The 16,531-nt window shown below is 33.2% G+C and overlaps 1 protein-coding gene across 9 annotated transcripts in view; it reads left to right on the forward strand.

Moving 5' to 3' along the window:
- The window catches only part of PRKAG2 (protein kinase AMP-activated non-catalytic subunit gamma 2), a 425,664-nt gene extending 412,740 nt beyond the window's left edge, over positions 1-12,924 (forward strand). For 7 of the 9 annotated variants that reach the window (XM_052000477.1, XM_052000476.1, XM_052000482.1 and 4 more), the window contains 5 exons: positions 546-711; positions 1,454-1,491; positions 2,710-2,856; positions 8,197-8,290; positions 9,070-12,924. In XM_052000477.1, the coding sequence (XP_051856437.1) occupies positions 546-711; positions 1,454-1,491; positions 2,710-2,856; positions 8,197-8,290; positions 9,070-9,101 (477 nt within the window). In that variant the 3' untranslated portion in view covers positions 9,102-12,924. Of the gene's footprint in view, positions 1-545; positions 712-1,453; positions 1,492-2,709; positions 2,857-8,196; positions 8,291-9,014 lie in introns of those variants that run through there. The other 2 variants (XM_052000478.1, XM_052000483.1) reach the window with 2 other exon arrangements.
- Positions 12,925-16,531: the final 3,607 nt, after the last annotated feature.

The following is a 16,531-nucleotide window of genomic DNA, read 5'->3' on the forward strand; positions in this document are numbered from 1 at the left end:
TTTTCTAATAGACAAAAGCTGATGGCATTTGGAAGAGAATTCAGTTTCTAGAGGTGGAGTGGTATGAGGATTAATTTAGTTTATTCCTAGAATAGCCACCAACAACTTTGAGTAGTAGGTATGTGGGCCCTTAACTAAATAATATTTGATACTGACAGCAAGATCAAAATAGAATAAATTCCTAGCAGCAAAGGAAAATTGGTGGCCTACAGGTCTTAATTTCCCAAATTAACCTGTTGTTTCCTTCTTCCACCCACCTTTTTTTAGCCAAGGGAGGGGGGGAACGATATTAAATATCTGACTTTATTCAATATTTTATAAAAATGTAATAGTACCAAGTACTTAATATGTTAATATAATTCTACTTGAAGAAATGCTATAATTTTTATGTGTAACTTTTTTCATGTTAATTCAGACTTTCAATTAGATTGATAGAAAAGACTAACTTCAATTTGCTTATATCTGCTTTTTCACTCAAATCTGGGCATTTGAACAAAAAGACATATTTGGTTTGCTAGAGCATATACATTTATCTTCTTTTCTAGGTGTCTGAGATGCCAAAACCTGCCTTCATGAAACAGAACCTAGATGAACTTGGAATAGGAACGTACCACAACATTGCCTTTATACATCCAGACACTCCTATCATTAAAGCCTTGAATATATTTGTAGAAAGACGGATATCAGCTTTGCCTGTTGTGGATGAGTCAGGTTTGTACATTTAACATGATGATGTGAATAGAAACAACTTTTATTATCTACAAGCAAAAAACAAATGTTTAATTATTGGTAACTTAATTCTAACTATCCTTAAATACTTAGTATATTAAAGAAAGATTTATTAAATATATGTAGAATGTTAAATCTATCAAGTATAATATAACCTCTTTGAGAGCAGAGTCTATTTGATTTTTCTCTTTCAATACTCAGAGCTTAGAATAACGTTTTATACATAAGGAGTTTCGGGGTTCTTTCAGTCTAGACATGTCATTTCATTGGCCTAGGGAACTCCAATAAAGAAATTTTCTCTACAAAGCAGATCGGCAGCTGCTTTTTAATTTGTAGTCTTAAAATGTTGCCCGAGATTTTACAACTCATATGTGTCAGAAAAGAACCTTGAACCCAGGTCTAAATGATTCCAAAGTAGTTCTCTTATCTACTACCCCATAACTCCACCACTTTATGAGTATTAAATAAATGTTTAAGTAAATTGAGTTAAATTGAAAATCAGAATTTACATATAGTAAGTAAAATCTAAATTCAAATGAGATGACCAAGAAAATGGTCATACTAGCTCCTTGTTTCCATGTTCTCAACTAAGACTTATAATTTGATGATCATTTAAATATATATAATTTTATATTTCTAGCAATCCCATTTTAACATTTTATTAAGAAAATGAAGTTCTGATATGTTTCTATGACATTTTTCTAATGTATATTTTCACTTCTAGGAAAAGTTGTTGATATTTATTCCAAATTTGATGTAATAGTAAGTATTTTTTACTTTATCACAATTCATATCTAACACGCATTTTAAAAACCAAATCTAGCCACGAATTTATCTTTTTGCTCTTTACTTCTAAATGAAAACAGTCAATTTTATTAAATAAAATCATATTAAAATCTGCTTATTTAAAACCCTATGCTTATGTTTGATAATCCATTTCTCCATGCATTCTTTCTTTATATTCTTTATGATAAAGAGAGGCTTGTATATATGTATTCCATAATATGCATACCATTTTTAGTTACATTGTTGACTCTGGTTAACCAGCTGAAGGTGGTTGAACAGAACCATAGTGGCTTAGTAACTATAGAGCAGGGGTCTTCAAACTTTTTAAATAGGGGGCCAGATCACTGTCCCTCAGACTTTGGAGGGCTGGACTATAGTAAAAATAAAAACTTTGTTTTGTGGGCCTTTAAATAAAGAAACTTCATAGCCCTGGGTGAAGGGGATAATCATTCTTTGCTGCCACATCTGGCCCACAGGCAGTAGTTTGAGGATCCTTGCATAGAGCTTTTCTACTTAATTCTGATACAAGCCTTTATTGGTATGGATTTGAATCAGAGAGCCTTAAAGAATATAGGGAATCCCCTCCAGGTGCCTTATTCTCCATTGATCTAAGAAACCCCAGATGATTATAGGTAAATTTGATCCCATTCCATTCTTCTCCCACCACTTGAGGTTTAGTCCACTTCTTTACTTGGAACCTGGGAATTCCTCTTTGCATTATTGTTGGCTGCATATAATTCCCCACTCCCTCCACAATATAAACCATCACCCTTATAGATCAGTTAAAATTACTCCTAAGCAAGTAAGTGATCTTTTGATACTTTGGCAGCCTTCTGACTAGTTAAATTAATCTTGTGTAAAACCTACTGCTCCATTGGGCCACATTCCACCAGAGTATGATTCTTTACTAGCAGCTAAAAAAAAAAAAAAGAAACATTAATTTAAGGGTTAGGGATAGAGTTACATCAGTATTAAACACAAAGTACTATATATGCTCTAGTTATTATTGATCGAAGCTTTGCAATTAAAATAATTTTGGGTGTTTATTATAAATTTATAGAAACATTTTGCTCTGTTGTGGTACTTAATCATCAAAAAGCTATTGCATGTGTAACCTAGGTTTTTAAGTTACTAATTTTTATCATTAGAGTGATTTTAACTCATAGGATCTGTCTTTTAATTATTTTATTATAGAATCTTGCTGCTGAAAAAACATATAATAACCTAGATATCACAGTGACGCAAGCCCTTCAGCACCGTTCCCAGTATTTTGAAGGTGTTGTGAAGTGCAGCAAGCTGGAAACACTGGAGACCATTGTGGATAGGATAGTAAGAGCTGAGGTGAGATCACTATCTCTTTCTGTAAACTTTTTTTTTTTTTTAGATCAGCATGCAGGAGGCAGTACTAAATAGTACTTAATTTCCTTCTGAAACGATACAGATTATGAGAGGTAATCTTCAAAGTTAGTATGAGATGAGTCTCTTTTCTTCTCGTAGCATAGGTGAATCCAAAATATTTAAAAGATTATTTTCACACTTTGAAAAAAGTCTTTGAGGAAAATAATTAAAGCACATATATATTGAATATCTAAAAATTAAGACATAAAATCTCAGAATAAGAAGAGATCTCTGAATCTTTCTCCCACCTAAAACATAAAAAGTATTTATTCAAACTCTTCTCAGAAACCTCACTGTGGGGAGATATCACATATATGACATTAACTAAGTAAAGAATGATCCAGTTTCCTTCTTTGTTCCTTCACCTCTTAAATCTGATTGTCGAATACTTATAAATTGGTAGTTAACTTTTGTAAATTTCACCACACTCAGCAATTACCTATAAATCTAGAGAAACTTTCGAATTTTCTTTCACTTCAGGACTTTTTATAACACCACTCTTCTCTTGTCAAACTTGAGAAGAAATTATTTTTCAATGTGCCAGAATTCTATAATTCTAAAATTTTCTTAAAGTATTTAGTACCTTGGAGATAAGACCTTGTTATTGGTATCTCATGTGTAACAATCCATTAATTAGACAAAACAAATAGTAAATATTTAATGCTGTTTAATATGCTTTGATATCTCATTGTAAATGCCTTCCCATCATCACAAGAGAATGAAAATCAATTCTAAATGGGAAAGGAGTAAATTATTTTTTATGCTAGTAGCTTTACATGAAGTTAACTGTCTCTAAAAGTGAAATACTGAATATATATTTCAAACAAAGTCATATTAGTCATCTCTTTCAGGGATCTTTTGCAAGCACTTGAATTTCTTCAATTCATATTTTCTTAGTTTGAAGTAATTTCCATAGTCTTAAATTCATTTTCCTTAGTGAATTTAATAATAAATAGTATGTGACTTTTGCCTTTACCAACTTTAATTCAGTGCCCAAAGCTACTTATTTTTCATTAATTTTGGATTGACCAAGGTTATGTTTTAATTTTTCATTATTCTTTGCATTCAAGTGCAATATGTTGAATTCTCTTTCTTAGCTGCCAGATCAAACTATTGATGCATGGAGTTTGCAGTCTACTAAAATCCCAGGATCTTTTTTAGATCAACTGTCTATGTAAACTTTCCCCATATTAGACTTCTGAAATTATTTTCTGATTCCAGCATAAAACTTGGTATTTTTCATATTTAATTTAATCCTGCTCAATTTATTCCAATATTCTATCCCATCAAGTTTTTGAATCTTGGCTTAATAATAAGAAGTTACATTAAATAATATTTTAAGGATCACAAAATACTTTTCCTGTATTATCTTGTTTGATCTCCACAACCCTTTGAGATAGAGGCTGTTATTATCCTTATCGTATAGAAGAGAAAACAGACTTAAGCAACCTACTTCACTTCCATAGCTAATAAGTCTCTGAGACATGATTTGACTGCATATCTAAGATTCCAGGTTGTATGCTTTAGCAATTATGCCCTGCTATCTCTCCTCCAGTGTATTAGTTATCTCTCTCAGCTTTGAGTCATGTTTAGATTAGATAAACATTCCATCTGTACCTTTATCTAAAGTCATTGATAAAAAATGTTACATAGTACAAATCCATGGAGCTCTCCTTGCAAATAGATAATAAACTATTCATCATTATTCTTTGGGTCTGACCATTCAACCTAAATATACCTAATTGTGTTATCTAGTCTTTATATTTTTATCTTGTTCACAAAAGTAACATAAAAAACTTTTTTAAAATGTTTTGCTAAGATTTAGGTAAACCGCCTACAACATTTTCCTGATCTATAAGTTAAGTAATCCTGCAATAAAGGACATTATTTTGGCATGACTTGTTCCTATCAAAGCAGTACTTTTTCTTTTCTAGATGTTCCCTTTACTATATTCCAAAAATTTGTGAAGAATCCAAGATTAGTCCATTGGCCTGTACTTTACAGATTATATTATCTTAATTAGTTATCATTTACCTTTCCCCAGTCCTATAGAACCTATATATTTCTCCAAGGATTTTCAAAAGTCACTGTACTCAAGAATCAACTTCTGCCCATCCTTTCACTGTCCTAGAATTTAGTTCATCTGGGTCACATAATTTGAGCTTCACAGCAGCTAGTAGTTCTTTTTTTATCTCCTTCCATCTCCTAGGTATAAATTCTCTTTGGCAGAGAAAACAGAAGCAAAATAGGAGATGAGTTGTTCTAGCTCTTATTTCCTGTCCATTATCATTCCATCTACCTAGAGCAATAGCAGCTCCCTTCTAAGTGTTCTTTGTTTTCTTTGCTGGTATCAGCTGAAACAATCTGAGTTTGATTAGTCCTGTCATGTCATTTTATTTCCATCTTCTGTACATCTTTAAAATCTGAATGGATGAGAAAAAGGAAATTGCTTGATAATTGAGAAAATTTTAATTTTTAAAAAAAAAATCTAATATAGTAATTGAATGTCATAGGTATCTATGTGTATCCACATTGTTCTCTTTATACAGTTTTTTCCTAATGAGAGTTGTTGTTACTTGTGTCTTCAATTCTTGATAGAGAGCTTCCATCCTTCCTAGACTTGCTTCTCCTATAGAATTCTTATTTTTGCTTACTATGTTGAGGGCTGGGGGTGGGGGAGAGGTAAGGTCCAAGAAAGGGAGGAAAAAATTTTGGAACTCAAAATCTTACAAAATGAAGTTGGGAACTATCTGTACAAATAATTGAAAAAAATAAAATATTATTAAAATAAAAGAATTTTTATCTATGGAATTCTACTTTTCCTTTCTTCCAATATTTTGAAATCTCTCCCAAAAAAGCAGATTAGAGCTAACTTTTCTTTACTACAAATTCTAAGATGGAATAGTCAATTTTCCACAAGATTACCATCATGATCATTACAGCAACCATTCCTTCCATTGGTGAAGACAAGTAGAGGATTACCCTTTATTGGTTCCTTTATCTTTTGAAGTGTGAAATTATCAAGGCAAGTTAAGGAATCATTAGCTGTTCTGTTTTAGACAAAAGCTCTGGCTTCTGTGCTGATAATTAAAGATGCCTCTGTGCCCAGCTTGGGATCTGTTTCCCAAGTTCACATATTTCTTTCTTTCACCCAGATAATCTGTAGTATACACTGATGACAACATCACTTTGGTTTTCCCTTCTTGATCCTCAACTAAATGTTCTCTCTAGGGTACTTTTCTAACTCTGACTGCTAGATATTCTCATAAGTATATCTCTATAATATACAATGTCCTCTCCCTCTCTCCACTCTTGTGTTTCTTTTGAATGATATGCCTTTCCAGAACTGTATTCTAGTTAATGGATCTCATCCCACCAAGTCTCAGGACACTTATTAGTTCAAATTTGCTTATATGCATTAAGATATTTAGTTCACACTGTTATTTCTACATGTGGAGCCCCTGGCTCCTCTTCTCACTTTTATCTGCTGTGAATTTCTGGGTATCTCTACCATTCTGTGTCTTCCTACTTTGTTGCTAATCTTGATGGTATCTAGTCTGGGGGTGCTATTCATAGACAGTTTTCTCCCTTTTTCTTTCCTTTTCAATTTAAAGTCTTTTTAAAATAAGATTTTCAAGTCTCTAGGAAAATGCACTTTTACCAACCCTTGTTCCCTGGCCAAGAATTTTTATTAAGCAGGTTAAGTTCTTCAATTTATGTTTTGTTTTATTTTTTGTTCTTTGAGAGTTTCTGTAAGATAAAATTGGCCAGAAATAAATATCTTAATATCTAAATAACTTTATAGGCTTAATTAGAAAGAATTGAATTTTTGCCTAAAGTTACCAACAACCTTGTCTTTTACTGCTTTAGAATCTTTTCTTCCCTTTTTTGATACTAGAAAAAGTAACTTCGCAACAGTAATTAATTTTCTGAGTTGCTTGATTTTTGTTTGAAATACTGCATTTCAAATGAGTAACTTACATTCTTTTATGTCTGTATCCAGATTGAATATTTGGCCAACCTGTGAATATTGAATACATGTTAATCTGTTTTTATGAACATGGAAAAATTCTATGTTCTTGGATGAAAATAGGAAATATATTTTGCAATCAGTTTTAATTAATGATATAATAAATTTTCTAACTTGAACATTTAATTAGGATCTTTAAACTCCAATAATTCAAAGAATACTTATTTTAAATTATCATTTTAGAATCTTCAAATTGTCTACTACAGGGAGACAATTTAAAAATCTTCTTATATCTCTTCTGTCCCATCTTATGGTTATTGAAGAGCTTTAGTTTAACCCAACTTTTTTACTTCTAAGATGAATGAGAGGTATTTTGTGGTATTTGGCATGAGAAAGATGACCAAGTGATTAAGTAAATTTTACTATCTTCCAAAAAGACCTGTTATAGCAAAAGCATCACCAACATCATATTATTAGAGAAAATATATTGAAAAAATAATTTCCCTCTTTTTCTTTTTATCTCTTTCCTAGGTATTAAATGGGTGTGACTATTCAAATACAAGAGAAGAGAATCTTTTAAATATCCTGAATGGAATGTAGTTACCTCAGTCCTAAAGTCTTAACAATTCTTTGAATCAGAACACAGTTAGCATTTTGTACTCTTATCTTCATTGGTAAAGATTTCTTTGAGTTGTGCTTCTAATTATTTTGCAGAATTAGGAAAAATATTTTTAGATAGTTTTTTTGTTGTTGTAGTTTGTTTTCTTAAGGCATAAAAATAGAGGTCCAATTAAGTCATTTCACTTCATAATGGTTCATCGAAATAATAAATATCAGAGAACTTATTCTCAAAATGTGAGTTTCTTGATAGAAAGGCAATGTAAAAACAAGCAATCTAAGATATTGATTTTATTATTATTTGAATAATCACTTGGATTTATTTCCCATATGAAAGGGTACACTACTAAAGCAAGATCCAATTCTTGGAAAGTAATAAAGGAATACATCCATTTTAGAGAAAGATAATTATATCTTTGTTCTATGTATTAAATTATACTGTTTAATCTCTCTTGACATCTCAATCTCAAGGCATCTCAAATATGTCAACTACATACTCCCAGCTGATTTCCTTACAAATAATTCAAGCAATCAATTCATGTTACTCTTAAACCCAAAGTTCTTTCTTGTTCTGTGAGTTATTATGTACCTCTGAGTTGGTAGGAATGTGTTCGCCAGACTACACTGAACTATTTGCACGTTTTAAAATAAAAAATGAAGTGCTAATGCTTGCAAATCTTTTTTCTTATTTGTAGGTTCATCGGCTGGTGGTAGTAAATGAAGCAGATAGCATTGTGGGTATCATCTCACTATCAGACATTCTACAAGCCCTGGTACTCACACCAGCAGGTATAGATCCTCACTTACCTTTTCTAATAAGTTTGCAGCTATGGTATGTTGTAGCATATCATGGTAATCTCATATGGTTGTAGCAAATAACTTTCCCATAAATCCATTACCTATTAGTTGTTACTTTAGACAATACCCCAAATTTTATCAGTCTCTTTTTTCTTTTGAATCCTATGCTTTATATAGTTATAAAGCAAAGACTTGTACAGAAATTCTAATTTTCAAGTATTATGTTGATACTCAAGAAGTCCTGGGCAGTCTAAAAAATTTTTTAAGATTTCCATCATACTCATTCCCATTAATAATAATTCACCTTTACAAAACAGATTAAGGTTTACAAAACATTTTCCTTACAACAGCCCAGTTTAGAAGTTATTAGTACAAAATTTGGTGGTAGTGGAAAAGCTATTTTAAATTTTTGAATATGGATTAATGTGACCATGGCCCTGTTTTTAGGAAGCTTAATCTTGCAGAGTGGCCATTTTGAAGATTACTTGAAATATTCCAGGGGAGGAGCTTATATGCATATGCTGCTGGGGAATACGCAGAAAGGAATGGGTGGATATGAGAGCTATTATAGAAGCACAGACAGAACTTACAGGATCATTGAATGTGGTGATTGAAAGAGACAAGGGAGGGAGAAAGAGCTCCAAGGTTTAAACCTGGGTGCCCAAGAGATTGAAAGTGAATAACTCTGTGTGTACTTTTACATTATTTAAAACAGGCATCATTGATGTTCATACAATACCATAAAGTTCATTTTGCCTGTATGATAACAGGTGCCAAACAAAAGGAAAGTGAAGCAGAATGACCACGGTGAACATAGAAGCCTTCATTGAATGTAGGAGAACGTGAACAAAGTTTCTGGGTCAAGGTTTTGCCTCACGAACACTGTCTGCAATAGAAGAAAGTAATGGTTATGAGAATGTCGATTGCAGTAGAGTGATGGGTAATCTTTATTTTCCCCAGTGATGTCTAAACTAAGCATGACAAAGAGAGCTTGATAGGTTTAAAGATTGTCTTGTTTTAAAAAAAAAATCTATATTTCCAGACCTTTTCTGAAAGATTTAATATGCTATCATCCTTTAAATTGTACTATGTCCTGAAATTCTATCACTTTTTGCAATTGAAAGAGCTCATTGATAGCCAAGTAACAGGTAAATGTGACATAAGGTGAGTGTATGGCATATTCCTAACCTAGTGCCTTATGTCAGAATACAGCAATATGTCATCACTGTTGCCCATCACTGTTGGAGAAAGTATTTGTGTGAAGAGAAAACTGTGTTTGAATGTGAAAGTCTTTGAACTTATTACCAAATCAGTTTAAGTTTTCATTAGATTTGTCATAAAAGCTGTACTTTGAATATAAATAGATTTACTTTAAAACTTTAATGAGTTTTGTGTTTAAATGTTGCATTCTGGACTAAGATGTAAAACAAGACTGATTTTAAAAACAGCTTTATTTATTTTTACTTTCATGGCAATTTTTTACACATCTTTTGGTGGATAGTTAAAACTTCACCATATCCATTAATAAACTGTTGATTGTTATACAAAAAAGTGGCAGATTTCTCGTTATTTGTTTGGACCGGAAGAGGATATGGCTTCCTGAATAACCTTTATTAGACTTAAAAAGTTAAAAGTTTCTAAAAGCATGCATTGAAATCTATTACTCTGTACTGTATTGTAAATAAGCAGCAGTTATTGAGGAAATAAAGTGCCAGAGAAATGTCTATTTTTTTTCTTGTGTATCGCAATGTAAAATCATGATGTTTGTATGACTGCTAATACAATTATTTTTTTTTGTAAATTCTATTGTGGCATATACAGTATTGTCATACAGTTGCAAGGAGAGAGGAACATTTCCTAATGTAAATGCTCTGAAAATGCTGAGACTATATAATTGTAGATTTTCTTTGCAGTTTGAAAAAATTAAAACAAGTCCTACAATTTGTTATTTTGTTAGAGCAGTTCTTAAAAAATATCACATGTTTGTGCATGTATTGAATAAGATTCTACATGCCCTTTTTGACTCAAATATTTATCTTCATTTAAAGCAAAATTAGTCCTTTTGTCCAAACTACCTCCAGCAAAAGAATCTTTTATTGATTCCTTAAGTCTAATGGTTTATTTACACTCCCCTGATAAAACATGATTATGTTTGATTCAAAATTGCCAAGAAAATTTTCTTGTAATAAGGTGCCAGTTTTTCTTTTCTTAGTAGAGCAAATCTTCTATTTGTGTCTCTGTTCTCAGTGTTTGTATTTGTCTTTGCACATGTATGTGTATGTGCATGTTTGCTCTCACCTACACATCAATGCTTTGGAAAGTAATCATAGCTGTTTAGGTTGAACAGCAGTTACATTACTCAACTTGTGAATCATAAAATACTCATGTCACTCTTTGTGAAGAAGAACATTTTTGTTTGTTCAATCTGGCAGAGGCTGTACAGTCCAGCATTTAAATGATGACTTTCCTTCTATGAGAAATGATAGAACTATGAGTTTTCTTTAGTCAGGTTTGTTTTGGGTTTTTTTGTTTGTTTGTTTGGAGAGAGAAACAAGAAAGTCTTAAGAAAGACTTAACATAGTCTTGAAGCCTGGACAGTGCCTTAATCCAGATTTACTTCTCTTACAGTGTCCCTTTCCTCCATCTCATGCCCCTAAATTGATATTACTAAAAATCTATAGTTTTTGTTATTTAGGAAAGAATTGAAGATGATTTCCCATTGCTGTTGAAGTGGGAAAGAATCTCCACAGCAAATAACAGAAAGTTGATTCATCAAAAAAAGAAATCTATTAGCACTGACACTTTCCTTACTTTCCATATGGATATCACATTCAATAGAGGGCTCTTTTCTCTATGTTTAGTCATTAGATCTAGTAGTTAACAGAATGTCAGGCTTATGTTAAAATATAATGAAGATTTGCAGAAGTTATCAAGAATTGTTTCTAAAGTGAAGCATCTTTTTTTTTTCCATCATTAAGGTCCACATTACAACTAATTACTGCTTTCTTTCGTCAAGAAAAGTAATATATCGTGCTACATAAATGGTAAAAACAAGGTGTTTTATTTATCTTGTTTATCTTGCAGCTCTGGAAGATGGATGAGCTTGTAAATATTCGTAAACCTCCCCCCCATGGTTCTGAGTTATTTGAGTTTTATGTATAGGCCTATGTCCTTAGCATGGTTGAAATTATGTTTGTATGTTACAAACAATATTTACCTCCAGATTTTAATTTTCTATTCTGTCACTTTTCTTAATCGTCTAGGACAGGGATTCTTAACATTTTGTGTGTGTGTCATAGATCCTTTTTGTCAGCCTCATGAAGCCTATGGACCCCCTTTCATAATCATGTTTTTAAGGGCATAAAATAAAATATCTTTACAAAGGAAATCAATTACATTGAAAATCAGTTATTCAGATTTTTTAAAACAAGTTCATAGACCCCAGGCTAAAAGCCCATGGTCTAAGGTCTTAGAGTGAAGACTTATACCAAACACGTTCCAATGCATATTAAATGTATTCCTAAAGAGAGCAGTTGGAAGTTGTGATGTGACTCCTCAGTGAAACAGCTCATTCAAGTTCTTGTTACCTATCTCTAAAGAGGAAGCACTGAATCAAAAACAAAAATTCTCATTATTACCCTTAGCAACAAAGCATAAAGAAATAGCAGTAGAATCGATGCTAAACAAAGACTCAGGGGTCTTTTTTTGCACCCTGTCTAACCTCTAAAAGTTATTTTTCTTCTTCATCTCTCTGAGCCTCAGTCTTCCCCTCTGTAAAATGAGGAAGTCATACAAGGTAACCTTGTTATAGAATTGATGAATTGATGTGTGTGATAAACTTAAGCAAATTAGTAATCATTTTGATAATACACATCAAATCAAAATGTTCTTAAAATAACAACTTAGGGAAACATCCAAACCATGGCTTTCAATACAAAAATCACTGGGCTGTCTCTGGGGAATGATGTTGTACCCTAACTATTCAACTTTTAAAAAATCACTTACCCTTGGAGGGAGAAAGCCAGCAGATAGCTTGTAGAGGAAATGAATCACTGTGGGAACAGGCCAGAGATGAACTCTTGGGGTCCATAGGGCCATAACCCCTTATGTGTTTTCCTGTTTTCTAAGCACTTTCACAGGATTTCTACCCTATGCATTTCTATATCGAGACAAATCTTTCCCTGTAGTATGGACACAGTCTTAAGAAAAAATATCCATCTGCAGCCAAATCCTTTGGGAAATATCTGGAAAATAGATGATAGCAAATTCCACTCTACAATATTTTTGCCTTCATGGAATACTATAAAACAGACACAAAGATTGTTCTTTTTCACACGAGACTACGTTGAAAGAGTTCAATTTGCTGATTTTTAAACAAAGTAGACTTGTTACACAGCATACTTTAAAAAATTCACTTGAAGTTTTTTTCTTTTGCACAGTGAAGTAATAAGCATAGTTCCTTTTAATAAAGGATGTTCATATTTTCTTCTTGGTTATGTAATTTTTTCTTGCACAAAACAGTTTTATTAAATTTTTTTATCTTTTGATGGCCCCATTACTGTGATAATTGCTTCAAAATCATGTTGTACCAATATTCACTAATAAAGTGGAATGAGTTAAAATTATGGTAAGATTTGTTTGAATTAATTAATAAGTGTGAGCAAATGTATTGACTTGAACCCACAGAAGGTATCTGGGTTCCTAGAGAGAAAATCTCAGTAAACAGGAGAGGACTTCAGATGGTCTTAAAAAGATCTGACATATAAATAGTAAGAGGTTCTTCCTGGTATTTAAAAAAAAGGAAATGCAGAAAGAAGAGCATCAGCTTTGGACACTTGTAACCTTCACTTTTCTCGATATTTTACAAATTCTAGGTCCATTTCCTATCAAAAATACTTTTTGCTTTCTCTCAAAAGGTAACATATTTCAAAGTTCCCTCTGATTTTTCCTTGGATTCACATTGTAAATATTAAATATTGTCAAAGAAAGGAATATTTGAGATAATGTGAGGATGCAAGTCAGGACTTCCTAGTAAATTGGTACCGACTACACAGACTTACTTTCCCAAGAAGCTCTTCATCTGAAATTAAAGGCTAAAAACAAAACAAACAAAACATGCCAGTCTCAGAGACTATGATACATTTAATGAGAAGTTTACCAGGCCTTACCAGATGTGAAATGCCTAAGGCTCTTTCTTAGGGACACACTTCTTACCCCATACTGGCTGCTGGACTTATGGCTACCTCTCCTAAACCCAGAGCTGTCATCTCCCCACGCCCAGTTACTCTCCAGGTGTCCCACCTCTACTATTCCCCTCATAATATGTACCATGAGGAAAGTCAAGTTCAGAGATCACAAAGGGAATATGCCGGCTACTCCACATGTGGCCACATTCCCCCTCAGGGCCCTGATAGTAAACTCCCTACTTATTTCCCTACCCTAAAGGTACTGTTTGCCTTTGTACTTTCTGTCTTGGTGCTATTGGATATAGGGTGAGAGAATCTTAGGGAAATAACCTTCTGGGGACTTGTTTTCTTCATTTACATATCAAGAAGACCTCTAAAATCTCTTCAATTTGAATCTCTGACCCTAGAATCTTTGATTTTGTGCCTTCCATATTCTGATGTTCACTGAAATTTAGCTTTCTCCTAAAGATACCATATTTTGTAGTGCTGCCCCCTTTTACCTCCACAAAACCTCACATTGTTACCGCAACCTCCAAGTTGGCCTTGTCACCTTGAACTACTATAATAGCTTCTAGTCTCCTTGCTTCAGTTTCCAATCTCTCCATACAGCACATGCCACACATACTGTATCACTCCCCTCCCCCAGCTCAAAAAGTTCTAGGTACTTCCTGTTGTGTCTAACAAAAAATACAAAATCTTCAGTTTGGCCATTTCTCTTCAGTTTATTTTGCAGGATGTTATACATCGACACAGTCTGTGCCATTAGCCACTTCAGTGCTTTTAGGCGACTTTCTCCTGTGGCTAGAATGTGTTCTTTCTTTACTCTCACTCTTAGAATCCCTACCCTTTTCCAAAACTCAACTTAAGTTCCTCTCACCTTCCCAAATTACCTTGTATTGACTTTTTATTTTGTATTTACTAATATATGTAATAATTTCTCGTATCATGTAAAATCCTTGAAGACAGGGATTATTTCATATTATGCTTTTTATCCCCAGCAAGAAGTATGGGGCCTGGTGATGTATTTGAAACATTTTCCAGCTAGTTTTATAATGATTCTTGATTGATCGATCCAGTGCTAATTGCTGAGAGTCTGAGGTCAAGAGGCAAAGTTGACACATCCCTTGCTTTTCCCCTACAACATCTTCAAATCCTCTAGGACCATCATCTAGCAAACACCTCTTTTCCTTTAATATTTGTTCTATCTAATCTAAATCTTATTGCTGTTATCTGTGGACTTCCAGATCATGGTTCTCCCAATGTACCTCAACTCAGAGGTATGCTGGAAGCAGCTCTTGAGAGCCAGTTGTTAAATTTCCATTGTGAACATTTATACCTTGGATATTGGCAAATGTTACAAATCAGGACTTGGTGTATTATTTTGTTGATTTTTAGACTAAGAAAGTGATGGAGAAGGTATTAAAAACTTATACTTAGTCATACCTTAGATATTACCTCCACCATGACCTTTTCCAACCTCCTCATTTGAATTTGTCCCAACTACCAGAATTGTTCATTATAACTCTGAGTTCCAAACATAAGAAGTTTCAGACTGTAAATGTGCCATATACACAGATTCATGTAAATAAAGATCAGCCTTCCCTTATCAAAGGAGGCCAGATTAGTACAATGGGGATATGCATCCACCAATTCTGCTTCACCTTCTTGAGGAAGAGAGGAGAAAATAAAAACGATCCCCTATGCCAGATTTTAAAAAGTAAAAATGTGATTGAGATTGGAAGCCTGAAAGACATGAAGGCAAAAATAGAACCCAAAAGATCGAACAAGGAGTGGAAGGTTCCAAAGAGCACAAAACATTTACAACCCTATAGGTTTTCTAGGAAAATATTAGCATGTGGGCAATTGTCTTTGGTTTTATTCCCTTTGTATTCTGGTTCTTTTCTTCCACTACTCCTAGATCTCTGCTTTAAGGACAACATCATAAGAAATATGCTCAGCAGCAGCACAAAAAAGCAGGGAGCCAAAGGTATATAAAGAGGAAGGTCTTTTGAAGTGCTCAAGAAAAAAAACTAAGAGAGCAGCAAAATTTTTCAGAATTTCATTGACTGGAGTCCTTGACACCACTTAAGTTATTCTTCACCGTTCACCAACAATTTGAGCCAAATAGAGATCAATGCTCCAGGCAATCAATAAGCATTATTAGCCTTCATCTACACACCAGAGGGACAGACAGCCTCAGAATCAGGAGTTTCAGTACTTTCTTCCGCACACATACACATTGACTATGTTTATCTGAATAAGTCCCTTAATTGTCCCCAGGAAATTCTCTAAAATGGGCCAGTTGTTATGACATTAGGGAAACAAAGATGAAAAAAAATAGTTCTTGCCTTGCTTAACAATCTATCAAGGAGATCCATATGAAAGAATATACAAAATATATACAATATATACAATGTAAAGACAAGGCAATTTGAAAGGGGTTACTTCCCCAAATTCTTAAAAAACTAACTTATTTTTATTGCATTAATCAAATTATGCTCCACCACTCTTTTCGTCCAACAACTTCAATAGAAATCTAAATTCTGACAATGAAGAAACCAAATCAAGACAATAACAAAAGAAGAAGCATCCTTGGGTCTGAATGTAGTATTTGGAGAGCAAGATAACACAAATTTCTCCTTCAACCTAACCTCACCTTCAAAAAAAATGTTCATAAAGTAGGCCTAAAATAGTAACTAATAACTCTCTAGAGAAGAATAGGACTTGAGACTTTCATGTGGTAGTGATTATTTCTTACTTTTCTAGAACCACTCAATACTAACCCACATTTATAGAAACTTTAAAGGTTTACAAAGCGGTCTCCTAACAACCACCTTGTGAATTAAGGAGTGTTATAATGCTTGTTTTATAGATGGGGAAACAGCCTCAGAAGAGGCCCTATCACTTAGTCAGAGTTGCAAAGCTAATGGTTTCAGAACTAGGACTCAAACCCAGGTTTTATGTCTGACCAGCAGATAAATTGTTACTTTTTGACACCTTGAAAGGAAAATTTTCCAATTCACTATTTTTAACATTCTTATTCTGC

The sequence above is a fragment of the Antechinus flavipes genome, chromosome 5 (assembly GCF_016432865.1).
Source record: "Antechinus flavipes isolate AdamAnt ecotype Samford, QLD, Australia chromosome 5, AdamAnt_v2, whole genome shotgun sequence".
Taxonomy (NCBI): Eukaryota; Metazoa; Chordata; class Mammalia; order Dasyuromorphia; family Dasyuridae; genus Antechinus; species Antechinus flavipes.